The following is a 26,673-nucleotide window of genomic DNA, read 5'->3' as shown; positions in this document are numbered from 1 at the left end:
CACTGCAAGATCGAACACGTCCGCTGATTTGACGATACCGGACCAGGAAGCCATGGAATTTTCTTCCTACAGATACAGGTCTTGTTATAACCTCACTGTACACTTTCAAAGTTTACAATACTTTGGTTTGTCTTTAGAAACCCTCACCACACTATCAAAGAAGTGTAATTATACTTTCAGCATTGTTGGTGGTATAAAATATAGTGGTGGGGGAAAAAATCAATTCTGTTCAGTATCGTGATATTTTGTGCACGCAATTATATCGATACAGTAGCGCAAAGTATCGCAATATTAATGACCGCCGCTAGCGAAGATAGCGAAGCGGTCATATAGGGATTGTCAAAGTTTTTTTTTTTTTTTTTTTTTTCCCCCCCATCATCTACTTCCTGAATTTTTGGTCAACGATACCCGGGACACCGAACCACCGGGGCACATGAAATTTGGTGGGTATGTAGCCCCACTAGACTTTTACGGAGAAATTTAGTTTCGTCCCCGGGGTCCACTCCCCCCCCGTGCTGGGCCCCCCGAACCGCAAAAAAAGCAGTTTTTCCTAAATAACTACCTGAACCGTGGCACTGAGGATGAAGAATCTTTTATGGTATGTTGGTCTCAAGGGCCCACATCAATCTGGCCCATAATCACTCATTTGTGATTTGCACCCCCCCGGTAAAAAATGAAAATGCAATATTATTCTGCTTTAATCGCCCCTATCTTCAGTTAAGATGTTCAGAACTGCACCAAATTTTATGTGTATGATTGACCTGGCATTCTCTGGGGGTATGCCAAGTTTCGTAGAATTTCATCCATGGGGGGGTCTAAAAAAAATTAGGTTGTGTACATTTAGTGACTGTACACTCATTGGCCTGTAGATGGCGGTGCACACATATACGTATGCACACACACACAGGCACCCACATACTATCGGTATTAGAACGGCCGATACATAATTACAAATTCAGTAGGATTAAAAGAAAGCCAAAATAAATATTCATCATCATCATCATGGCTGCATTTCCAGTATTGGCGATAAGTAGTCGTTTGTCCACTAGATGGCGCGTCGTTGCAGTGAGACGTAATTTTGTTGGAAGTTAAAAGTGGGTTGGAAAAACAATGGACGCTTCATACAAGGAGTGTAGTTTACCGCAGAGAATGTCTAATAAGGATAGGACGATGTTCACATGAAGTGTAATTCCCATTTCTTCTTGAAGCCGAAATAAATCTGAGGATGTTTATCGGACATGCTTGGTTTTTACTGCAGGTACGTTAATCTTATAATATCAATAAGGACCTAGGTAATGTTACTGTTAGCGTTGGTTGAGTGATGGAGGCCAATTTGATTGATTGCATTTGTAGAAAACTATAAATGCGGTTATACCAAGCAAATTGATAGCAGCACTGTAATTGTATCTTTCGACTGTCATTTGTTGCACGTGCTACAAAAATCATTCTGTGCAATGGAAGATTTACCAACGTTACACCGGTCTGATACAGTTTTGCCTATACATGCGTGAGACTGAGACGCCTGTTTATTTTGTTTTAAGTGCGTGCAGGGTGTGAGAGGGGAATCGATGTGCTTTGATTCCAGCTTGGTAGTTGTAGTCTGTGAAATTAAAAAGCACGTGTGTGTGAAGTATCCAATGACATGGCTGCTTTAGCAACACACCTTAAGCTACTGTGTAGGCCTAGTGGGTCCCATTTAGAAGTGGCTACTTCATTCGCGCTTTCCTTGACTCATGGAGCTGCGTGAATTGTATTACAACTTTTCGCCACGATATGGCAGTTTAAGTCCGCTTGATACTGTAAGGCGTAAGCCATTGGTTTCCAAAGGAGATTTTATTTGTGTCGCCAGCATAGCCTATTGACAATTTATGTTGTAAATAGGCCTACCTTATAAGCCTACCTGTAGCTTAGGGAAGCTAACAGCTTTCTATTATGATCTAGTTTGTTAGTTACAGTTTTGTCATAACTCCCTGATGCATTTTTGCATTTAGAATAGCCAGAGCGTGGATATCTCAATCGGAAAATTAAACAATATCGGGTGCCTATGGACTGGGCTGGGTGAACCCAGCCTGATCTGCCCGCTATTTATTTTTTGATTTCTTAAAAGATTGAGCTTGGTCTGGTGAAAGCCAGACTAGCCATGGACCTCAGTTACACAATGCAAGGGAACATGAATCAGCCTATATTTGCACGAACAATAACGGACAACAGCTCTTCAACTTTGGCCCGTTAAAAGTGTGTATGAACAATCTAGCGACGCATTTCATCAAGACTTGTCAGTTATTTGCACCACTGGTTAGATGTAAAACAGCATTTCGTTTCAGACTACTTTACTAGTTACTTAATTTGTGCATTAACAATAACGTTTCAGACTACTGTTGCTTAATTTGTGCATTGACAATAAAGTATTACATGAACTATAGTCCGGCAGCCAAATGCCATAATTTAGGTGAACCTGGTTTTGTCGGTTAAAGTTTTTTTTTTTGCTGTTTCTTGCTGTCAAGGGGTAACTCAATAAGATTAGAGAGGGTGCCCGGTGATATCCCTTGGGCAATTCTCGATATTAAGCCTTTCTTGTCCAATGTGTTGAATATAAGGCGAGGCACCACAGGTGAATAGGGCAAAAAAATTAACTAGCAGATATCACTATGAAACTTTCCCAGTTGATTACTTACATTAATATGGAAAAGAAATGTATTACAAGTTATCTGTAATATAAAGTTTAAATATGCAAATTAAGCATAATCTAATTAAATATGTGCTGATTTGCATAAACAAAAAAAAAACTAAATCGGAACATTGGATGATGCCAGGTTCAAAATTACTTGTTCATTGTGTTGACATATTAGATGAAAAGTCTTTTACACAGGGAATTTTAGATATCTCTTTTATTTATTCCGTAAATCAGAAAATACTGCCAATAGCCTTTAAAAAAATACATTTTCGCCATGTTTTTAGGAATAAAATGTAATATAAAAAGGCTAGGAATAACATATCAACAAACCCCTCTGTAGAAGCCTTCTAAATATAGTTAGGTATAAGACTGGAAAGTTTGGTGTATGTAGGTGCTTCTGAAGTGCCGATTTCATTCTCAGAGTGGGAGAGGAAACTAATCCACGGGTGCTACGTGCTATTATCTCTCAATAGCACGTCTCTTAGGTGTGGATGGAGGTTTACCAGAGACTTTCTAATGAGGAGTCACAACACTTAAAAAATCCTCCATAGAAATGCATGGGAAACTTGCACCAAACTACGTTTTGGAGATGATCAGATGTGGCTGCAAGAGTGAAAATCCTTGTAGCTCTAACAGATGCAGTTGCCAGGTTGCAGTTGCCCAAGGGATATCACACTGGGCACCCTCCTAAGTATTAAAGAGCCACCCCAAGTCAACAAGTCTAAGCAAAAATGAATAAATAAATAACCCACAAAAACAGGTCTGACCCCATGGCTCCCTGACTGGCATTATCTGAAATATAGAAATTCATTAATTCACTTAGTAAAGTGTTAAATTGTCCAAATTTGAATGTACTGTCTGAAAAACTATCACACAGAACATTGTATTTTAGTACATTTTAATTGAGTTGATTTGCATTTAATATGAGTATGCCTACTCATCTTGAAATTAGAGGTATATCCTATTTCATGATTTTGGCACATTGGGCTTTTTCATATTTAAACATTAAATTACAGAAAACTTGTAATACAAATTTCCTGTGTAAAAGACTTTTCATCTAATATGTAAACACAATGAAAAAGTAATTTTGAACCCGGCTTCATCTAATCAATCAGATTTTTTCTTTTTAAACTTTATGCAAATCAGCACATATTTAATTAGATTGTGCCTAATTTGCATATTCAAACATTAAATTTCAGATAACTTGTAATACATTTTTTTTCCATATTAATGTAAGTAATCAACTGGGGAAGTTTCATAGTGATATCTGTTAGTTATTTTTTTTTACCCTATTCACCTATAGTGTCTTACCTAGTATTCAATACATTGAACAAGAAAGGGTTAATATACAAAATTGCCCAAGGGATATCACTGGGCACCCTCCTAAATCTTAAAGAGATACCCCTGGTCTACAAGATTCTGCAAAAAAAAAAACTTTAACCGACAAAACCAGGTCTGACCCCATGGCTGCCGGACTACTAAAGATGACTAAAATCTTATGTAGAAAAAGAAACATTCACAAAAAATCCATCCATCCAAAAATGACCTTTGTTTTTGATAGCTGTTGAAAACGGCATGGAACTGACAGAGATGTTTTTGTTTATAAATAAATAAATAAATAAATAAATAAATAACATTATGCTGATACCTTTTGCTTTTCCCAAATACAATGTAGCACAGGTGTAAGTGACCTTTCAATCCAGTTGCAATGGATGAACTGTGATGAACTGCCCTACTTGTGATTGTTTAGAGATTTTAAAGGTTTTATAACAATGCTACATCTTCTTTGGCTATTCTACAATCTATTCACCTTTTCAGCACCAGTAGGCTACTTTCTGTGCAGCCGCACACACACACTCAGGCATGCCAAACAAGCATACACAAAAGTTTCAAGAGTGGGGGATGGAGTAAAATATGGAGACAAATTGAAGTGTGATTTACGGAACGGATGTACAGCACTGAGCGGCGGTCATATTTTGTACCGCTATGCGGTACATCTAGTTACTTATATAATGATCTATTTTACTTTTATTTGAGTCGGGTTTACTCAGGGTTTACTCTCAGGCCCTAAATTTCAGCACGGGATTGCAGGTATAGCGCATAATTTATTCCCGCAACTCTAGCCATCATATGTGGACCTGACGGACCAACTTCTGACTTGAATCGAACGTAACCCCATGCAGGGATCCCCCCCCCCCCCCCCCCCCCTTTTTAAAAAAATTAATTTTAAGTCCTGACTCTGATAACATTAAATTAGCTTATTACGTCCACAAGGTGGCACTTGTTGTGGCGCTTTGTTGTTGTGCATTCAATGGCTTCACAATCACAAACTGTCATACACAACGCAATTTCACATCGAAAGTGTGGGTGTATTTCGGTTTTCAACAAAAGCTAATAGAAAGGACCTTGACATGCACCATGCCATGACAAAGTTTTTGCTCTACCCTCCTACTAAGTTTTTGCACTTCAGCTAAAGTGTAGAAGATAATGTTCACAGAATTAAATGTGAAATTTGAAGTGAGTTGAAGTCTTATTTTCCTTATTTTTTGTAATGCCTTTGAATAATATGGGAGACATGAATCGCAGTATATCACAGTATCGAATCACAATACTTGTATATGTTAAGAAGTAGTTAACTACCGTAAAAAGACCCTAGGTTGGTTTTACTCCGGAGTTAACCTTTAAGATAACTGCCCATATACTGTTGGTGCTACTGCCTAAAATAAAGCACAAATGTGTGTTGCCTGAAGGATATTAGTTTAGCCTACTCAAAGGTCAAACCTGCTTTACTACTAGAAAAAGACCTTACACATATAAATACTGGAAACCAATGATACTGATATTTTGCAGTTGGAGACAGGATCTGTATTGAAATTGTATTGAAATTGCCTATCATTTACAAAAGCAAACTTTTTTTTCATATACTGATATCAGTTCATGTGATATCACTTCACGCTGTGTGACATGCAAAAATGCTTTCCAATGAAGCACAAAATTGCATTTAATGTTGCCAGATTGCATTGATATCATACAAGCATTTACCTTCTAGTGAGATTTTATATATTACCTAGGAACACGCCAACTTTTTGGGAAGTTACCTTTTTTTCATCAGTGGGTTACACCAGTTAGACTATAGCTCCCTTTTAGTTAAAGGCTAGCTAGGCTAACTTGTATCATGCCATGTCAAGCTCACAGTAATTAACCCAGCCATGGGCGGATTATGAACTTTAGGGCCCCTGGGCCTAGATGTATTAAGGGCCCCCTACTAATTGTCGTATATGTGGGAGGGTGGGTTTGGGGGTCCTCCCCCAGAAAATTTGTATGTGTTTGATGTGATTTCCTGTATTCTGGTGCATTTTGGCGATGACCAATACTAAATTCAATCAGATTCATAGCCTACATCCTGATTTGTTGATATTGAGGCAATGATTCCATGCAAAGGCTTGGGCTTCAGGGCCCCCTGACCCCTTGGGCCCCTGGGCCCGGTAGGCCCGTGCAGTAATCCATCCCTGAACCCAGCCTCAAAATGTTACCAGTCAACTGAGAATTCTCTGCATTAAATTATGTTACAGTGTGAAGCATATAAAAAATATTATCAATTCATATCCAAGAATGACATGCATTTCCAATATATTATATAGTTTGTGTCATAAATGAATGAAGAAATAAATTAAATGATAAACGTTTCACAGTTGCATAAGATTCACATTTATTTGGTTTCAAGTTCTACCACATTTTAAACATGCTTTAATAACACATGGATCACATTCTTCACAGGTAGTCCAATAGGAGCCAGAGGTCCAGGCTGACCACACAAAAGAAAACCTGATGTTCTAAAGTGAGCTGTTTCAGTTAAACTTGTTTCACTTTACAGTTACCCCGTGGGGGAGTTTCTCTATATGTTGTCAGCCCATACTGGCCATCTCTCTGGTCTATTTGGTCTGTCTAAACCCCTTACATTTATAATTGTGGTATGTGTAAAATCTCTCCTTTGTAATTTAAGAGAGAGGTGCAAGGGACCGACCACCATCTGTGAAGGTTATATTTCCATAACATTGACATTACTAATGATAGTCCTTCAAAAAAAAACAATCAGCATATACCCGTAACAGTTGATAGAACAAAAAAACTGATTGGCTGAGAAAGTGTCATAGCCTTGAGAGGTAAACAAATTAATGTCACAAGCTACAAAAAAAACGTAAGTCTGACAAGAATTACATTCTTAATGAAATGCCTTCACAACAAAAATACTGGCATTAACTTTGCTGTTGCCACTATCCTTGACATTCTTGGATACAGCATGCAGTTACAGAGAGATTAACTGTGCTCGTATACACTTTACAAATTTTATTTCTGACCCTGCTGGAAGAATACTGCCATGTAGTTTTAAAACGATTCTGTATTTCAGAGCTAACATGACAGGGATGGTAAAGAGGATATGAACTGCTCAGTGCCTGTTTAAAGGATGCTGCACAGAGCTACCTGAAAGTAATATTCTCCTGCAAGGGAGTCACAGAACCAATTCGGAAGAATGGAGTGACATACAGTAAATGTGGGATGTGGCAAATAATGAAAACAAACACTGAAAGAAGGCTTAGGTTCAGTCTGAGGTAGCATAGTATTGCATGTGAAGAATATATATATTTTAACAAATGATTAAATGTTAAGCAACAGATACAAAGGTATGACACATAATCGTGAACAGCACTGATGTAATGTAACCAGTGGAAAACACTTCTTTCTATCATGGAAACATGCAACATGATGAGACATAAAAGGAGGTAGTTTCAATGTTGAATGTTAAAATAAAAATCGCAAAACAAAGGTAAGCTCTGCAAAGACACATGTAAAAACATAATAAAGAAAACATTAAAAAAAAAACGTTAAAAAGCATGTGAGTGGCTTTCAAGATGAATTGGGTTAAGACCAAAACACAAAGCTTAGCATTGTGCTGGAAGTATCCTTGGACATTAGCTGTACCCTAGCTGCTTTAAGGTTACACATAATCTCCAGTGTTGAGTTCATAGGTCATGATAGTCAGTACAAGCGTCAGGCTAAGGTCAAAAAAGGTCACTCTAACAGCATATTAATCCCTGAGAGTTAGAATGCCTCATCAAATAAAAACCCCTAAAAAAAACATCAGGTCGAAGCTTAAACACTGTTCACCTCGTAAGCATAAATCAAGTACATTGTAACAACTGATACATGTGAAGGTTTATAACAGCACATGGATTACCTTAATTATAATTCCCTTTAGTGGCACATATTGTTGTCATTAAACCAACAGTTTAGGAACTGAATTCACAGTTAATTAGCAAATAAGGCTGGAATATTAAACTGGATCAGTTTCTGGAGCTGTCCCAATAGTGTGGTGGTACTGTGGACTAGAGTCCTTAGGATACTTGAGAGGTGTCTTAATGAAAGTATGAAATTGTGAAGGATCTTCTCCAACAGTGTTTGAACAACTGAAAATGTTTTTGAAAGAGTTTTTGTGCAGAATATTAATGACTATAAAAAGTGATAAAAAAAAAAGGATGTAGGAAAGCAGCTATTAAGCAGGAAGCTTAAGATGGGCCTAATAAGCCCGAGACTTGTCCTCTCTTAAAGCAAAACTCTCGCCAAAATGCAACCTAGGGTCTTTTTGTGAATGTACCCGAGTCAAATTCTTGTTTAAAGGCATAATTACGACGTCAGCGCCACTTTTAAGATTGACCATATTTTAAATGGCCTTTTGAATGGGAGTGCTAGGGGCAACAACTATGATCGCATCAAAATCACCATAACCGCTTTTGAACAACTCACTTCTGGCAAGATGGCAGCGAGCGGAAAAAACAACTGCTAAAGTGAGTTGTTCAAAACCTTTCTTTTTAGTAAACTCTTGTGTACACAAACAATGTTCTCAATGCTCGAGTTCATGTGTGAGACCCTGGTGATTCTTCGAGCAAAGTTTCATGTTGTGTCGAGCCTTCTTAATGTTTTAAAAATAGCGATTTTGATGCGATCATATTAGTAGTGTCCCTAGCACTCCCATTCAAAAGGCCATTTGACCCGAAAACGAAAATACGGTCAATCTTAAAAGTGGTGCTTACGTTGTAATTATGCTTTTAACCGAAAGTTTGACTCGGGTACATTCACAAAAAAACCCTAGGTTACATTTTGGCAAGAGTTTTACTTTAACATGCATATTGCTCCCTGCTAGTCATTGTCTGGTGCAAATTGTAAACATTTTCATTTTGCATTCATTTTTGGAATGTTAACAATGACAATGAGGAATTTTGTTATCATACCTAACAAAGTTGTAGGCTGTAGTAAACCATGCAGCTAGATTGCCACTCATTAGTAATGCTGTGGCTAAAGATATTGGTGATCTGATGAATCTCTCGGGGGAACATTGTGATTTGATTCATGTGTGAAAATTTCAGCTGATAATCACAGTCTCACAAAACACCCTCAAAATAAATCTCCTTCAGTACAAACAAAACAAAATAATAATAGAAAATGTCCAAGAAAACAAAAACACTAAAAGGACCTACAATGTCCATGTTTCTACAACTACAAAACAACAAGTTTGTCAGTATTGTGATATCTGAGTAACTGTAAAATGAAAACAAAACAACAAAATTGGTCATTTTACCCTGTTTAAAGCATGAGTCCAATTGCTGGTCCAACTGCTGGTCCTGAAAAGGGTTTGACCTCTTGTCCATTGAATATTCACACAAAAGCTGCTGAATTGCACCTCAGAAAAAGGAATGACATTTTTCTTTCAAGCAGCATGTAAGACTAGATACATTTTAAGACTTCATTATGTCTCAAAAAGTAACTGAGTCAAGAAGCCTATAAAATAATATTTGTTGCTTTTAAACAGTGGAAATAAAAAAAAAAATTACTCCTTGTCGACTAGACAAGAATTTACATTTTTTGCATCGGTGGCAATGGTGTACCAGATGGCAGCTGATTTGAACTACATATAGTCCTCATCGAGAATCAAGTAAAGGCCAGGGTAGTATTTCCCCAAAAGCATGATTTCACCACCATCATGAGGCATTTTCTTAATGTCTATCTGGATCTGCAGGAGAATGGTGAATGGAGAATTAGGCCAGTACTGTGCAAAGAAGAGACTTTGAGTGTTATATGAACACTGTCTCCCTGTAATCAAGACAGCAGTTGGAATTGACTTTGTTTATCCCAGCAGTGGGTGTCTACACCTTCATCAGTTTAAAAATCACGTATCTGTGAGGTCAATGGTTTGCATAAAATTGATGTTCAACAAATGAACATAAAGACTAAAAAAAAATATTTCCATAAAATGTCTTGCCCTCAGTCTATGATTTCACCAACTAAAACACCCACATTATTCCCCCTAAGGATTAGACCACTTTGTAGTGCAGTGTACAGAGAGAGAGAAAGAGAGAGGTGGTGAGAGAGATGGAGAGAGAGCAATACAGTTACCTACAAGTCTGCCCGACCGTTTATGTAACCATTCAAGCAGTTACTCAGAGGCACTAAAGAGTCTAAATCCTCTAGTTTGTGGGGTTAATGTGGGTTGTTTTAAATAGACTGGGGAGCATATAATTACAAGCACAGAGAGAAGGTACCTGAATAATAGTAGAATCACATTCCTGAGGTAGTATTTCAATAAATCAAAAATATAATTTCACATACAGTACTGTCAAAACTAGCTCTACTGATGGCAACACCGACACATTTTACAATTGAATACACACTTGTAAACTCCGAAGAAATATTATTTTTTTTGTGCATTTGTTTTAACAGAAGCATTTGCACAGTGTGGATCAGTATACATTCAGCTCTGTCAGGTAATAAATATATAAAGAAACAAAAGTAACATATAGCTGCGTTACACATTCATTGGATGTCATCGCCCTTCGACCCTGTCCGCTCACTGTCTCCCCAGAGGTAGGCCTACAGGGTGCCTTTGTGCTGATCGAGGACGTGTCATGGCGGGACCTCAGTTGGCAGGGGCAGTGCCCTTAGGAGGACATGGGGAGGCTCCCGTGCTGCGGTATGTGCCATTCAGGCTGGACTTACAGGAGTGCAAGACTGCTTTGAACAGCAAGGGCAGCTGCTCCAGGGGAACGTTTACTAACTTCCCTGAAACACAGACGTTTGGTTTAAGTCGTGTTTTGGTTAGTGCAGTTGGCATGAAAGTGAGTGCGTTTGAGGTTACTTACCTGCAATGCAGCGAATCTCAGGCAAACACATCATGATCTCTGGGAAGCGTTTTGGTTGGTGCGGGTACTTGCATTCGGTGTAGTCCTGGCAGACATACCAGTACCGTTTATTCAGCTGCTCCAACTGGGAAACACTGGTGACACCACGGATATCTGCAAGTGAAAGAATCATTGAGAGCAATAGTATGACAGCAGTGTTGCAGTTTTCAGTAATTTAATTTTTAATTATGTTGAAGAGGCAGGCTTTACAGGTGCTGGGGCTGGGTACCTTGGTTGAGGAAGTTGATGGCTTTCATGCAGGCATATTCTTCATTGCTGACCTTCAGTTGGTGGAACTTGCGGAAAAGATATATAAGCTTCTCCATAACCTCCATTCCATCCTCGCTGAACCTAGATAGATTAGGCTAGATTTGTAAAACTGTTTGATCTATGGTACACTTATAGTTAGAAGCTACTGTATATAGAAGTTATAGCATTGATAAAGTGATAAATCACCATCTATTTGTTACTTATGTTGACATACAGTAAAATGGAAGTTGTATTTGTTTCTCTGTTAGTGTATCTTGCTATTACTTCCCATTACTCTTAATTCGACTGTTAGACTGGCTGATTTACCAACATCTACATCAGGGCAAAATTTAACTGTACATCCATGTGGAGATTAAAGTGAGAATCTGTAAGAGGACATATTTATACCAGTGCTAATTTACACTCCACTGTGCCCCTTTTTCTAGATCTCTGGTCTGTGATGAACCTGTATTTCAAAATGTGCCAAAATCTGTCATAGTCTATAGGATGTTATTCTATACAATTTGTTATATTAATATACAGTATGTAACATTAATATATTACTGCACTTTCCTCATGATATGAAATTGTTACATAGTGTAACTTTTACATTTGTTGTTTAAATACAATGACTACATTCTTGTTCCTAACTGTATTGTTGAAGTGCCTCTGGTGGAACAGAGTTGTAGTTATTAAAACCTGCAGGAAGTTCCATTCAGTGGAGACCAGCCCAGTCTGCAAGTTTTTATCACACACTGTGACATATTTACAACTTAATACCGCGCCTTTCTTACAGTGGGCGTCAGACATAACAATTATTTTAGGTTCTCCCTGTCTATGTCAGGATTACTCCCGCACATCCTGTGAACCTTCCCTCAAATAAGAAGGATGAAAGGGTCCATTTGAACATCTGTTTTTCTCCAGAAACATAAGGTCCAAGTGTGCCAACTAAGCAGCCTGTCTATACTCCTTAAGTCTTTAAGGTGTACGGGAATGTTGGGAAATGAATGTTCTAAAGAATATCTGGGTTCATTGAATTCAACATAGAATTTCAGATCCTTAAATTGTTATGTTATTCAGCGTTCACATTCCCTTGGCAGAAAAAAGCCCTTGGCGCTGATCTTTTTTTCCGCGGCGCTCTGAGTGCTGAAAGTTGAAATCTGTTCAACTTTTAGAACAACGCTGGGCTCGTCAATGTCACTTCTCTCTTGCTAGCCAACTGAAATCAAGGAAGGGGCGGGATCTACACTGTCAACAATATTGGTAGTGGCAGAGGAAAACTCAATCAGCCAAGTCCCATCTTGACTAATATTAAACCACTGCTGCAAGCTGAACGCAAATTACAAAGCCTAGAGGGATGACCTATTCTATTGTAATGCCAAATGAACTCCTTTTGTCAGTCGAAGTCATATTTAGCGAGCTGAGTCCTGAATGATTGCTGCTATTTCAGTTAGCTAGTTAGTTAGCATTAGGCAACGTTCCAAAAAGACATGCAACAAATTATTCAGCCAATCACCAACGAGATGCACGTTCATGTCAGTTTCAATTGCACGGGAGGAAGGGGGAGGGAGGGGCGAGCTCTCAATAGAAGTGACGTTACCCAACCGTGCTAAGAGAACCTTTAAAGGTGATTTGACACTAAACTATACTGAAGTCATGAAGTTAACAAAGAAGTATCAGCTTACATCTTTGTATTATTACTGGGAAAAGGCTTACTATGACAAGTTTAGTAAGTGAAACACTGTATACTGAATGTCTGTGCTTCAAGTAAATTTAATTTTGCCACAAGCCTTTTCTCATCCTGTTGTGCTATACGATTGCACCATGTCTCTTAATGGTATGACCACTTTTCCTCTGTTCCTCTGCTTAGTAGTCTAATGAGTAGCATGTCTACTCATAGGCGTAAAATACCCCCCCCCCCCCCCCCAATGTGCTAATGCAACCCCAAATAATCATGTCATCATGATGAATGAAACTATTTCACCCTTGTGTAAGACATCGAGTCCTCTGTAACTCACCCCTGAAGTTCCTCATCCGTTGGCGTGTACTTGGTGGTGACGTCGGCCAGGTCCTTCAGCACCTGTGCACTGTAGATGGTCAGGCAGGCCAGCAGGATGAGCTCCTGCCAGGTGGAGCTGAGCAGGCACGTATAGTCCTCGATGGTGAGCTCGCAGAAGAATGGGAGCTTTTTAATCCATGCGATTTGCCTGAAGAGCAGCTCGTCAGCCAGGCGGCACAGCAAGGCAAATAGCTCTACCTGGGTCACCCTGTACCTGGGGGGACAGTGGCTGTAGATATAATTTTTGTATATTGGATATATGTGAGTTGTTTATATCAAGTCACAAAGATTTTCTATTCTGCAATCGTGGACCTCTATGTCTTATCATGTGGCTAAAAAATTGAGGCAGATTGCAATTCTCAGTTTGCTTTGAAATGCTGGAAAGTAATTCTCTGAACTTGGACTCCAACAAAGTGTACTTCCCAAATGCATGTACGATTTAGAGCTCTTACCCTTCCTCGATAAGCATGGGTGTTTCCAGTGGGGCTAGCTCCTCTGCAGCCACCAGCTGGGTGATGAGGGTGTGGGATTGTGGATAGAGGCTGCGTGGTTGGGTAGCATAGCTGAATAGATGCGGAAGGAACTGGTAGTGTGTGGTCATGGCGCTGCCAATGTACTGGTCCCTTAGTGCAGTGGTATAGCCATTCATCTCTACAGAGCGACTGCAGGGGCATAACAAGGCAAAATATGCTCTTTGAATTGTGATGACAGCAAGCAACAGTGGACATATTGTGTCTCTCTGAATGCCTATGCAAAGAATGTGGTGAAACATTGCATTTTCCTAATTTCTGTAACTAGCAAAGTTTTATACAGACTGTGGAGATCCGCACTTGAAACAGTCATTTACATTTCTACAGATATGTTAATATTCATCATCCTGAGACATTTAGAGCATTTTATGTCCTTGCAGTATAGTGTTTTATGTAATGAACGAAAGCTTGAAAGGGCAGAACCTACATGGACGATAAGGTGGAAGCTGGAGATGGTTGGTTGCCTTCGGAAACACCATTGCCAGGGGAACTGTGGTCACTGCTGTCGCCATTGTTGCTCCAAGTGTGGTCTGGCATGTTGGCCTCCTCCTTGAACTCCTGCCCTGACATAATCCTTTCTATCTCCTCATCAGTTATCTGTTTGGGGGATGGGGTGCAAATGTGAGAGTGGAACCATCAGACAACCATATTTAGAGATTCAAACCAAATCTCTTGTGAGGTTTACACATTTTTATGTAGGCCTAGGCCAAGTCATAATTCACAATTAACAGTTAAAAACTAACACAATTGACTAATGTTCTGTTCTTAATGAGAACTGATTTTCAAGAGACAACATTTTGAGAATTACAATTTATACTTAGAATTTGGCTTTCCTATTCTAGTCGACACATTTTGACATGCAAGATTGTAAGAAAGTATTTTCCCCCTCTCTGTCTTGCTTAACTGAATTGAAATTTCAGCTTTACTTCTCTGTACTTTAACAGGGCACAACAAGAGGTAGGCTAGCATGGGCTTTGTATAAGGATTGATTAGGGAGAGCAGAAGGAGACACACACACACACACACACACACACACACATAGACAGAGCGAAAGAGGCTCACACACACACACTTCAAGGACATTACCCCAATGTGAAACTGCTCCTAAACCCAACCCAAACACCCACACACATAGACACAGACACCCGTACCCAAACAGTGAAAGTTAGGATAAGTTTTCAAGGTCAAATGTGTCTAAATTACAAATGTGTACACATGAGCTGTGCAGAAAATGTGCAACCTAGACAGACAACATCAACTAAAGTATCTAAGAAATATTATCAGTGTGTTCAGTCTGTACAAATTCTGCAGGATATACAGTATGCTCGGCAGAGAACCAGACATACAGAACATATGCCCTCAATAGATTTCACAATGGCTTTGCTATAATGATTAGGTATTTATTAAACCTTTACAGACTTCATCACAATGAAACAATCTGATTCCTGTCTGGACTTACCTGTACAGGCCCAATGCTTTTGTTCCTCCCTCCTGGCATGCCATCCTCCCTAATTGCTGTGAAGTAAAGAACAAATATGGTCAGCAAAGGTTTGAGAAAAAGTTCTTTGCAAAGTCTCACAAAAATCCATGTGCACATACAATATTGCTATAGTTTTGATATTATAAAGAAATAATACTGCATAAGATGATTTAAACACTTATCAACTGAAATGACTTTGGTCAAGAAGTGTCTGCTAAATGTAATGTAATGTAATGTAAAAACTGATCTTGACAGTGACTGCAACTTGTCATACACTACTATGGCCACTAGATAGTGCCATGTGTTAACCAAAGCTCGGTGCTTTTCCCAAGTTGCCTGCATTATATTCCAGTTCCATCTCTCATCACCACAGATTGTACTAATGAGAGAAGATCATCCAAAAGGAATACATCATTTGAAACCCTGTAACCAACATGAGCTATGATACAAATTTAGTGCATAATTAAATGTAATTTGGTCACTAAAATTCTTCTTAAACTCTGGGCTCACAGATCAGCCTCACCTTTGCGGTTCATGCCCATCTGCAGACACTTGAGCAGTCGGCAGTACTGGCAGCGGTTCCGCTGCTTGCGCGACATTTCGCAGTTCTTGTCACGGCTGCAGCGGTACACGCGCTTGTTGCAGATACTGCGCTTGAAGAAGCCCTTGCAGCCCTCGCAGGAGATGATGCCATAGTGCAGTCCAGTGGCGCGGTCACCACAGATGAGGCAAGAACGCTGGTCAGCCTGATCATCTGAGGGAGAAAAAAGGAGGGGAAATAACATCACTTCTAGGGAACTATTGCCAAGGATACCTTTGTGTTGCTATTGATTTTAGCTGGCATTTGCCGGTGACATTCACTTTTTTTCAACAAAGTCAAGGAACAAGAGATAACATATCATATTCAGAATACCAGCTGTAAAACAGGCAGTATGAATTATAGATAAACCAAGACAGGCCGAGGGGGGGTTGGGGAATAGTGCGTGAGTGTGAGAAAGAGAGAGAGATACACATATACATGTAGTCAGTCTTAACTAAGAAATAACTACAGTGGAAGACTATATCCTGGGGATTCTGATATTCTCAAAACCAAGACCTGAACTAACAAAAATATAACTGTTACTGTCACTTGGTTTATATGTCTCCACATCTGTGAGCATTGATCAAAAAATATTCTACATATCCTGTTGGAATTTGTATTTTGAAATGTTCAGTGACATATCTATAGCATTAACAGCCTAACCTCCCTGTGTCTGATAAAGGACCTTGCTTAGACAGTTTGATACCTTGAAATCATGTACTAGTGAGCTAGCTACCGAAAAAGCATGCACAACCTTGCAAACACCCAGAGCCTTAATTGTCACTGCTAAACATCTAACATCAGTTGGATAATAATACATAAAACAGATCATGATTATGGTCTTGGGAAAATGTCCTGCACCTCTTTCCACAAATCACTTTCTGTCCTAAAACCTATTCTTTTAGGCCTGAATATATGTGTTTGCATAAATATTACTACCATCAGCCACCTTTTATTGTTTGAGACAGTTGAACATGCAGTTACTCATTTGGACATGTGTTCCTTTGATGAAGTTATCAATAAATAATATGTTTATTAAGTATTAGTGGAATCTTGGCATGAAGTACCTGAATGTTGATGAATTGTTCTTTCATCGCAATCCCTTAATTGTAAGTGTGATCCACTCAGTGAGTGCCTGCTTTAATTACACTGTACTTGCCTAACTTGCTTATCATATTACATAAGTGCCATAAACAGTAATCAGTGCATCCTTCCACACCTGGGACGTCCACACCTGGAACGACTGTAACTACGATAACGGCAAAAAAACAATTGACCGTTTCAAGAGAGTTCTATTATCAGCATCATAGTTGTTCCCACAAGGCTTCCGTTTTTAACATTCCATATGGAACACTAGCAGAAGTAGATTGGGAACAAAATAGAATGTTTATCCTTTGTTTTTCTTGTTGAAAGGGTCCATTGCTCTAGCTCATATCAATTACAATGTCCACACATAAAGTATAACAACATAAAGAATGATACCATTGCAGATCACTTTCAGAACGATTTTGAGAATAATAGAAAGCTGACAGCCAATCGAAATCCTTCATATTTTAGCCATCGCATTCATGTAACTCCTCTCCTAGTTACTCTCCATTGGCTCCCTATAGTAGCCAGAATTAAATTTAAATATCTCACTTTGGCCTATAGGACACTGACTGGATCTGCTTCTAGTTATTTTAATTCAATAATCAAGCCTTACATCCCCAAGCGCCCACTGCAGTCTTCTGATGAGCGTCTGTTATGTTGACCAGTCATAACAACTAGGTCTTATTCAAGACTCTATTCCTCAGTGGTTCCATGTTGGTGGAATGAGTTGCCCAGTGCTCTCCGTTCCTGTGGTAGTTTTGGGTCGTTTAAGAGGGGTCTAAAGACATTCCTGTTCAACGTGTACTTAGTTGTTTAAGCGCTTCTTATGTGTTATAGTTTGTATAATATTGTTTTATTTTCATTAGGCTGTTGATTAATTTGACATTATTGTTTATTACTGATATTCTCCTTAATGTAGTCTTACCATGTCATTGTTTTTATATTATTGATTGAATGGACATTATTGTTTTATTATTGCTTTTCCCCTCATTTTCATTGCTTATTTTATTAGGCTATTGACCAACATTCTAATCTGTTCCCTGTTCAATTTAAATATTATGTTGTTTTGTATTTGTGTGTCGCTTTGGACAAAGGCGTCTGCCAAATCCATAACCATAACTATAACCATCAACACCGGGAGAGACTTTCCTTATCGTTGGTCAAGTCAAGTCAAGTCAAGTTTATTTATATAGTGCCTTAAACAAAACCAAACAATAATAACAAATTAAAGCATAGAAGTGTAATATAGTCAAAGAGTAGATCAAAAGGTAAAGATCATAATAAAAAGAAAACATAAAACACACAAAGTAAAATCATTTAAAAATAGAGAATGATTAAAAAGACAAAATAATAGACACAAGGTAGAATAATTTTCAAGACAGATTCAGAAATTATAACTCATTGCAGAAAGCATCTCAGAACAGTTTGGTCTTAAGTCTAGATTTAAAACTGGCTACAGTTGTTCTGTGACTTACTGGAAGGCAGTGCAGGGACTTAAGAATTGGAGGAATGTGGTCAGTTCTTTTAGTTTTTGTGAGAACCCTAGCTGCTGCATTTTGTATCACCTGAAGCTGTTTGATAGTCTTTTTAAGAAGGCCTGTGAAAAGTCTATTGCAGTAATCAATCCTGCTGGAGATAAATGCATGAATGAGTTTTTCTAAATCATCCTTTGACATCAGCCCTCTCCTTTGCTTTCAACTCTTTTGTGTCAAGGACAGTGGCAACCCTAAGTCTTTCCTCCTTTTTACCAAATATAATTACTTCAGTTTTTTCTTTGTTCAGCTGAAGAAAATTTTGAGACATCCAGGTGTTGATTTGTTCTATACACTGACACAGAGATTCAAGGGGGCCATAGTCGTTTGGTGACAGAGCTAAGTAAATTTGTGTGTCATCTGCATAGCTATGATATGAAAACAAATTATTTTGGATGATTTATCCAAGTGGGAGCATATAGAGGTTGAATAATCGTGGCCCCAAGATCGACCCCTGGGGAACACCACAGATCAAGGACATTGGTGTTGAGGTACAGTTTCCAATGGCAACAAAGAAACTCCTTTCTTGTAGATATGATTTCAGCCAGTTGATAACTATACCTGTAAATCCAACCCAGTGTTCTAGTCTGTGTAATAAAATATTGCAATCAACAGTGTCAAATGCTGCATTAAGGTCCAGTAGCACTAGGACTGATGTTTTACCTGAATCTGTTTTGAGGCGTATGTCATTGAAAACCTTGATGAGAGCTGTTTCAGTGCTGTGATTTGCCCGAAAACCTGACTGAAAGTAATCAAAATACCCATTTGATGTTAGGAAGGTGGTTAGTTGATTAAAGACTATTTTTCCAATAATGTGGTCAGTGTGGAAGCTTTTCTCGTTATAGTTACAGTTATCTTTTATCATTCTCGTTCCTGGTGTGAATGGCCCTTAAGTGCCATAAATAAAAAATGGCAATGGATTCTGTATTACCAAGAATGTGTAACTACTTAGATCTATTTACTCCCTCAGACACATTCATTCTTCATTCAGATTCCATAGAATTATGGCCGCTGTATTAATTATGCATTCAAAAACTTAAGTGAAGCTGTGCCCCCTCCCCATTTTGTTAATCTATGTCTTAAAATCATTAAAGGGGATATTCAAGAGATACTTATCTCTCACCTGCATTTAGCTTGAACCATTCACAGAGCACTATCTACAAGTCGGTTGGGTTCCCAATACAGAGTTGAAACAGGAGGTTAACTGATGTGGAAAACAAAAGTTCTGAATTTGGGCTCAAAGTCACTGGCAGAGACAGAGCCTTGCCTCTCATAGATGTGCTAAATACAGAGGAGTATTACCATCTAAATAACATTGGCTTGGAATTCCTTGGAGTCATACTGTAGTATCACAATGGTATTTTGAATGACAATAGAATTGGAGTTTCACCATAAATTGGTGGTTCTGTTGAATGATGGAGAATAGCTTTTTGTCAAGGTTACTGTGGGACCTAATCTCATGGGTATGCCTTTTAATTCATTTTTTGTTTTGTAGTGATTTGGACAATGTAATGTATAAAAGATGCATATAGTATATACATGCAAAGAATATCAGTATTATTTAGTAGTAGTAGGCCTATACTATGTAGGTCTGGAAAGCAATGTGACGTTACATGCCTTTGTGTACATTTCTCACTTTGTTGTGTTTTGTTTGTAATGTAAAAAAAACACTGGTGGATATAGCATATTGAAGGGTGTCAAAGCATGGCAAACACCAATTTGGTATCACATTTGGACTTTTCAAAACTTACAAAGTAATCTCCTGCCAACAGCTACAACTAAGATTAAATATAATTCAGACATACTGAGCACCAAAATGTTACAGATGAGATAACAGATTCCTTCCTGTTTGCTTTGCCATTTGTCAGTAGCTCACAACACATGTTGAAATTCAGAGGATTTAAAACTCTTATTAACTGTGCCATGTGAAATGGTAGACTTCCTTCAATGAGAAAACATTTCAACGAAGGTAAGCTTCCTTTATTCACACCATAGCTTCCTTGATTAGCCAAATTTGCCACCCTCTCTTTCAAGTGCATGGCCACCATATAAGACCCCGCTTCACACCTTCACACACTTGATCTCAATGTGTCACCTCATTCCCCACTCCTGTCTCCTCCTGCCCTGTAAATTCTACAGCTTGACAACAGTTGCCAGGTCTATTACAGTAATCACTGAATGAGGGTTACACTAAAAAAAGGAAACTGGGGAAATAAGAGAGAAATTGAGCTACTTTAAACCAAACCGAAACATACAGTAATGTCCTAACTGGTCTACTGGGTTGAGGCATTGTTTACAACATTTAGATTTTAACCCTTCTGTAAATCAAGTGCAATTCACCAAATGAATATGCCTGTCATATGACGAAAAACTGATATTATATATAATTATAACTCTTTTTATTAGAGACAGGAGCCTATGAGTCAGCCCTAATCTTAATTTACCCTCTCCCAGGACAGACATACTGCTGCCCCTTCCCAGTCCTTGGGCAACACCCTTTGGACATATTCAAGCCTTCAGGGTCAGGATTTGGTTGATTTTCAGGAAATGCCAATCCAACAGGACCTGTCTGGCAAGAATAGCTCTTGTAACAAGTCTTTAGTAACACCCCAATTTTAATTACTAAGTATGCAGTATCTGGACATTCCTTTCCTCAGCCAATCCTCTGCATGTTAACCGATCTACCTGCCCTAGTGTGTTGTTAGTAACAGAAACAATTCACTCTCGCTCACCCACCCCTGTCATGTACGAACACATTTGACTACATTGACTACATGACTTAATTTACATTGTAATCTCATATTTGTTTTCTCTGTCCTTTAACTTAAGCAAATGCTCAGCTTTGCTGAGTGTGTAAGTAACTTCAACTTCACCCCAGTCTCATGGAGACACATGTTGGCTGACTGACTGACTACACCAAATTGGCCTGCTTGGTGGAGGATGGGTTTGAGGACAGTTGGTCGTGAGGAGCAGTGTGCTGAAGAGGCTTTGTCTTACGTTTCCATTACAATCAAGCCAGCTGAGGGGAGCCACAAGGGAAGGGAAGGGGGGGGGGGGGGCCTGCTGCTGTACTTTTCCGCTAGAGCCTCCTCCGGTATCCCCCCTGCTTTTCTCAGCTCTGTGGACATTCCTCTTATTTTTTTCCTCTACCCACGCCCTCCTTTGAGAGTATTTACTCTCTCCCTTGCACACACACACACACACACACACACACAAACATACTCACTCGCTCTCATTCTTGCTAATGACATCCACTTTAGCTAGCTCTTCTCTGGATACATGTTTAATTCTAAAGATTGCCTGACTGGGAAGGAACAGTCTGCTTTATATATTTTTAGCCATTTTCCACTGTCATCCCTCCCCTGCTGAGGACATGTGTTATGTTAATTGTGTTTTTCGATACATTTGCAGATTTCAGCTATATTGACAGTGTGCCTCTCTTACTGGTAAAATAATGATGTATATGTCCCCTCTCCCCAAGGTTCCTCTGTATAGATTTTGAAAGTGGATAGCTAATGCTTAAGTACAAACAAAAGTGAGAATTATCAGCCTTTAATTGTGCACAGAATGTTAATGTTAATTTTGTGAGTATTGCACACATATTGTGCATTAGCATGCTTTCAAATTAAAAACAAAAGTACACTACTTTTTTGTTATCAGCTTTTTCAAACTGACAATAAAGTAGTATTTATGTATCTCTCCTTTGACTACAATTTTCAAATTAGTCTTTGATGACATTTGCATTTCCCCTGTTTTTTTGTTTTGTTTTGTTTTGCTTTCTGACCCCATTACCCTGCTTGTTCTCATGGAACATCCAACACTTGTAATAGATAATAAGCCATGTCCTTTTGTTTACCTAAATGCAATAACAGCAAATGAAACACTAGGCCAGCTTTACTTGTCTCCATAACAACTATGATTGGATAGGACTATTGACCCACTCAAAGCAGACCTATTGTTTAGCTGCCATTAGCGTCAACAAATCAAATCAAATCTGATCAAATCAATAAAAGATAAGCAATCGCCATTGATACATCAAAATATGTACACACATAATATGTGACCTATTGACTCTCTCATCCAAAATGAATGACCATATGGAATGTGCTCTTCCTGTTGCAAAAGTTTCCTATCTTTGTCTTGATGAGCACATGACAAATAGCAGAAGATTACTATGCACAACTGCTTTAAATCAACACTGACGATTTTGTAATGCTAGAAAATGTTGAATGTTTTTTTTCCCCCAAACATAATCATAAATCTGCTCCACATCAGTAATATCACAAGATGCTAGAACAGCTACCAAAATCAACCTAATTTATATCGCTTTCTTTCCCATAGTAAATTTAAGTTGTGTAAGTTATTCAAGTACAGGGATTTGTTATTCAGATACAAGGACATTGCAGAATTTTAAAGAAACAACTCAAAATCCTTGTGCAATGTTCTATAGTTTCTGGATACAGAATCCCAACCAAACCATGTAACGTGCAAAACACCTCATCACATGTAAAAAATGTGAATGTAAATGTAAATCAAAACATATAATGAGTTTGGGTCTAAATCACTTGTAGGCTATTTGTCTCTGTGCTTGTTCCTGGTGGAAGTAGCAGCTCTTGGTTACAATGTTTATTCTTAAACTTATGGTTAATGTGGTTACAGTGTAAATGTGTGTGAAATTAAATCAACATCTGTGTATTTTAACACTTCTTTCTGGAAGGGATGTCTCAGTTTATTTGAATTTAATGTTGAACAATGTGGATGCCAGATAAATAACTTGAACATATACCATTTCAAAACAGACATTTTGATGGTATGCATTGGCTGGCATTGACGTTACTATATCTATGTATGTAAATAGAGGTAGCTAGTACAGATAGGGAAACCTATGTAACGGATAGAATTAGTCAAGCAGTAACTAAGAGGTTGAACAAGACTTCACAAATCAATCAAACTTGACACAGACAAAATAAATCCTGTCTTTGAAGAGGTATCAAATGTTTTTTTTACATTTGTGTTTACCAAGACCTTCTGTTTGTAGGCTCTAGGCATCACCAGGGGGGGACACAAAAGCCAATATGGGAGAATTGAGGCTTTAACTCATTTGACACACTAAGCACAGTTTCGACCATTACAGAGAAATTGGAGGAAAGGGTCCTTCGTGTCCATTATAAACAAGCTTAGGGCACGACTAAATTTAGACAGCATTATGGAACCTTGAGTCGCTGACCTCCTCTAGTGCTATTGATCTTCACACAGCTTTAACCCCCATCCCCCGACACCACACACACACACACAAACACAACACACATCCCACCCCTGCCACATCGCACCCTCCCCCGCCTATTCGAGAATGCCAAAGAGAAGGGACTTCCTGCTCGGGAGAGTGACGAGTTGAGGGGAATAGCAGAAAGGGAATGCTGAATGCCCTGACGGAGATAAACTTCCCCCCACCCCGAAACAAAAACACTGCCATGGCCAGCCGCTCAATAGGATTATCATGGAGGTGGAGCCCGGTACAGTAACCTTTTCAGGATTTCTCAATCAGTCACCTTCAATCCTCTACAGAACAACAATGGCATTTTCACCCCTTCCCACTGGGTCAAACTCAGTCTGGCTCACAATGCAATGGCATCTTTACAGATGTTGCATTCGCAACTCAATTTAGCAACAGCAGACAATGCTACTTTCACAGTATCACTACCATCTAGGGCAGCATTACTGAAGCTTATAACATACTTTAGGTGATCCTCCCCTGATCAGATGCATGGTGTAATTACCAAATCATAAAGTCACTATTAAACTCAGATAAACATATATACTCTTCTTTTTTCAACAATGTAACATTCTCTCAAGAGCATCACAAATGTGTGTATGTGTTGAATACAGCTCCTTGAAGTCCAACACATTAAACCCAGCAATTGATCAACACATTTTTGCATAGAAATACATCTGTACTGCATCCACATCTATAATTATTTTGGAAATGTATCAAGGTACGTTGATACATTTATAGAAACACTGAACAGCTTAGATACTTATTTAGAAATTAAATAAATGTATACCTACAGAACCACTTTTATCAGTCTTTTCTGTCAAACTGTTTCTGTTATATCTCACTATAGCAACCAGTGTAACAACCAGGAGTAGTCATACAGGCCTATATCAAGAGTATACAAAAACAGGTTTAATGCAATTAAACTGATGTGTTGTATGTGGTACTATTATAGGCTTTATTCGGTTTATAACCTCATATAAAATATTGTTTTTTGAGTTACTTAATAAGAGAAATATTAGATACATCGGTTGAATTCTAGTTTTTGGGGCAGGTGGTGTACAGAATCAGAAATTCAACATTTCTAAACTTGCTTGGGGGACTGAGATACAATGCTGAGTCTGAGCTACAGTGACACCAGAGGGGGTTGGCCTGCCAACTGGTCAGATCTTAACCAGATCTGGTCAGTTCAACTGACCAGATCCTATTGACCCCTTGTATCACATGAACCATCCAGCTTTGCCTGCGCAGCACACAAAACCTTTTCCAGATGGACCAGAGAGCCACATACCTCAGGTCAGCCACACACTCACCAACACCAAACAGAGCTAATCAAGGCCTACATGGTGTTTTTTTCAACCATTATTATTATAAAGACAAAATGTGCCCCAATTTACATAGTTCATAATAATGAATATAGGTAAGTTACATTGAAATCCAGGCATGGTCTGTGCACACGTGATGTTTTAAATATTTGAAAACGAATATGCTTAATCAACATGATACTGTTATCATTAAAACAGTACAATTGCACCCCATTCATAAGAATGGTATTTGTAAAGCCTTCTCATATTTAATGAATACCTCCTTGATTTCTTTATGATTTCAAACAGTCCCCCTATTTGTTTTTTTCAACTGTAGGTAAACAATCAAGCAGCCAAATATACTAATATGATTTTCCAACATTGGTTCACACAGAAACCTGTTCTTCTACAATAAGCACATAAGCACAGAAAATTCAATATCAACTCTATGAAATGCAATCAATTATAAGTCCTAACCTGTTTTACAGATATCCTAATAGACATCAGACTTTTGTCCAGATCTGTACCTTAAACCTCATGTATCTCTCTTAGCATTAGCTAGGGTTCTTAGCTGCCAATGACAAAAAATAAAAAAGCTCATCATCATCTGCTGCCATTTCTCCCACTCCATTTTCCCATCACATCCTCATCCTCATGTCTCTTACCTTCCCATGCATCCATTTCATGCTTCTCCCAGTCTGCCAGGCAGACATTCACTCAAGTATTCTCCTCAGGAAGAGCTTAGGCCTCATGACTCTTTTCTGCTTCCCTCTCCCAGCCTGCAGTCTTCCCCTCTCCACCTCCAGTGCTTGGCTCTCACTGAGCTTCCTCTCACTCAGCCCTGCTGCTGGTCAGTTTACAGCCTGGTCACATGACTCTAGAGTTCAAGCCCTGGGGTCATGGCTTGGCTCGAGGTCCAATGGCAGTGAAGGGGGGGGGGGGGGGGGGGGGGGGTTCTGTGTGGAACTGATAGCCCTATTTTTCTGTGTGGCTGAACAATGCAGAGTCTGCTAACACTAGCCTTCTCTCTCTCTCTCTCTCTCTCTCTCTCTCTCTCTCTCCCATAATAGCCACAGAGGTAAATTCAGTGACAAAGCACCAAGAGAACACACTTAGTGTGGTGCTGACTGTCTCCATCTCCAGATTTCCTGACTCAGGTTAAAACAGGTTACAGGTACATAGTGAGTAAGGCCCATATCTGTGTATTAGAAAAGGGTTTAAGGCTAATGAGGGCTGTTCATTTCAAATACTCAGCCAGTTAATTTGACAATGTTATTGTTATTTGCTTGTAAAGACAATCTTTTATTTTCTTTTGGAGCCTTGAGGTCCAGCTTCATCCAGCAACATCCTCAACATTTACTATCACTGTGCTTTGATCATTTAAAAAAACAAAACAATGGCTGCTTACACTGTTGTCCACACACAGGACTAAGAACTGTTGCATATGTAGAATGCTCCCAATGCCAAAGCCCACTCCACCGACCAGTCTAAACCAGACCTGATCCCGGTGGCCACCAGAGCACCTTCCCTGTGAGTTCTCCAGTTCCGAGACTCCCCTCCCACTGACACTGCCCCCCATACTGACACTAATGACCACCCCCTAGTAAGTCACACATAAGAGGCTTTTTACATTCAAATGCAACAGGGGAGTCAGGCAGGGGGAAGGGAGAGGT

General features: G+C 39.0%; 1 protein-coding gene across 3 annotated transcripts; it reads right to left on the bottom strand.

Annotated features, from left to right (window-relative positions):
- Nucleotides 1-10,402: 10,402 nt before the first annotated feature.
- On the bottom strand, nucleotides 10,403-25,805 carry nr6a1a (nuclear receptor subfamily 6, group A, member 1a). 3 transcript variants are annotated; one of them, XM_042101545.1, is made up of 9 exons: nucleotides 25,666-25,805; nucleotides 15,747-15,977; nucleotides 15,203-15,258; nucleotides 14,171-14,340; nucleotides 13,666-13,875; nucleotides 13,173-13,427; nucleotides 11,135-11,256; nucleotides 10,867-11,019; nucleotides 10,403-10,786 (listed from the first exon to the last, which is right to left on the bottom strand). In XM_042101545.1, the coding sequence occupies exons 1-9, from the start codon at nucleotides 25,679-25,681 to the stop codon at nucleotides 10,644-10,646; spliced, it is 1,356 nt and encodes a 451-aa protein (XP_041957479.1). In that variant the 5' UTR covers nucleotides 25,682-25,805; the 3' UTR covers nucleotides 10,403-10,643. The 3 variants fall into 3 exon arrangements, with proteins under 3 accessions (XP_041957479.1, XP_041957480.1, XP_041957478.1); XM_042101546.1 differs by lacking the exon at nucleotides 25,666-25,805 and adding an exon at nucleotides 19,548-19,881; XM_042101544.1 differs by lacking the exon at nucleotides 25,666-25,805 and adding an exon at nucleotides 19,088-19,390.
- Between the last annotated feature and the right edge of the window lie 868 nt (nucleotides 25,806-26,673).

Source organism: Alosa sapidissima, chromosome 8, assembly GCF_018492685.1.
Source record: "Alosa sapidissima isolate fAloSap1 chromosome 8, fAloSap1.pri, whole genome shotgun sequence".
NCBI classification, from domain to species: Eukaryota; Metazoa; Chordata; class Actinopteri; order Clupeiformes; family Clupeidae; genus Alosa; species Alosa sapidissima.
This window is presented reverse-complemented; position numbering and strand designations above follow the sequence as displayed.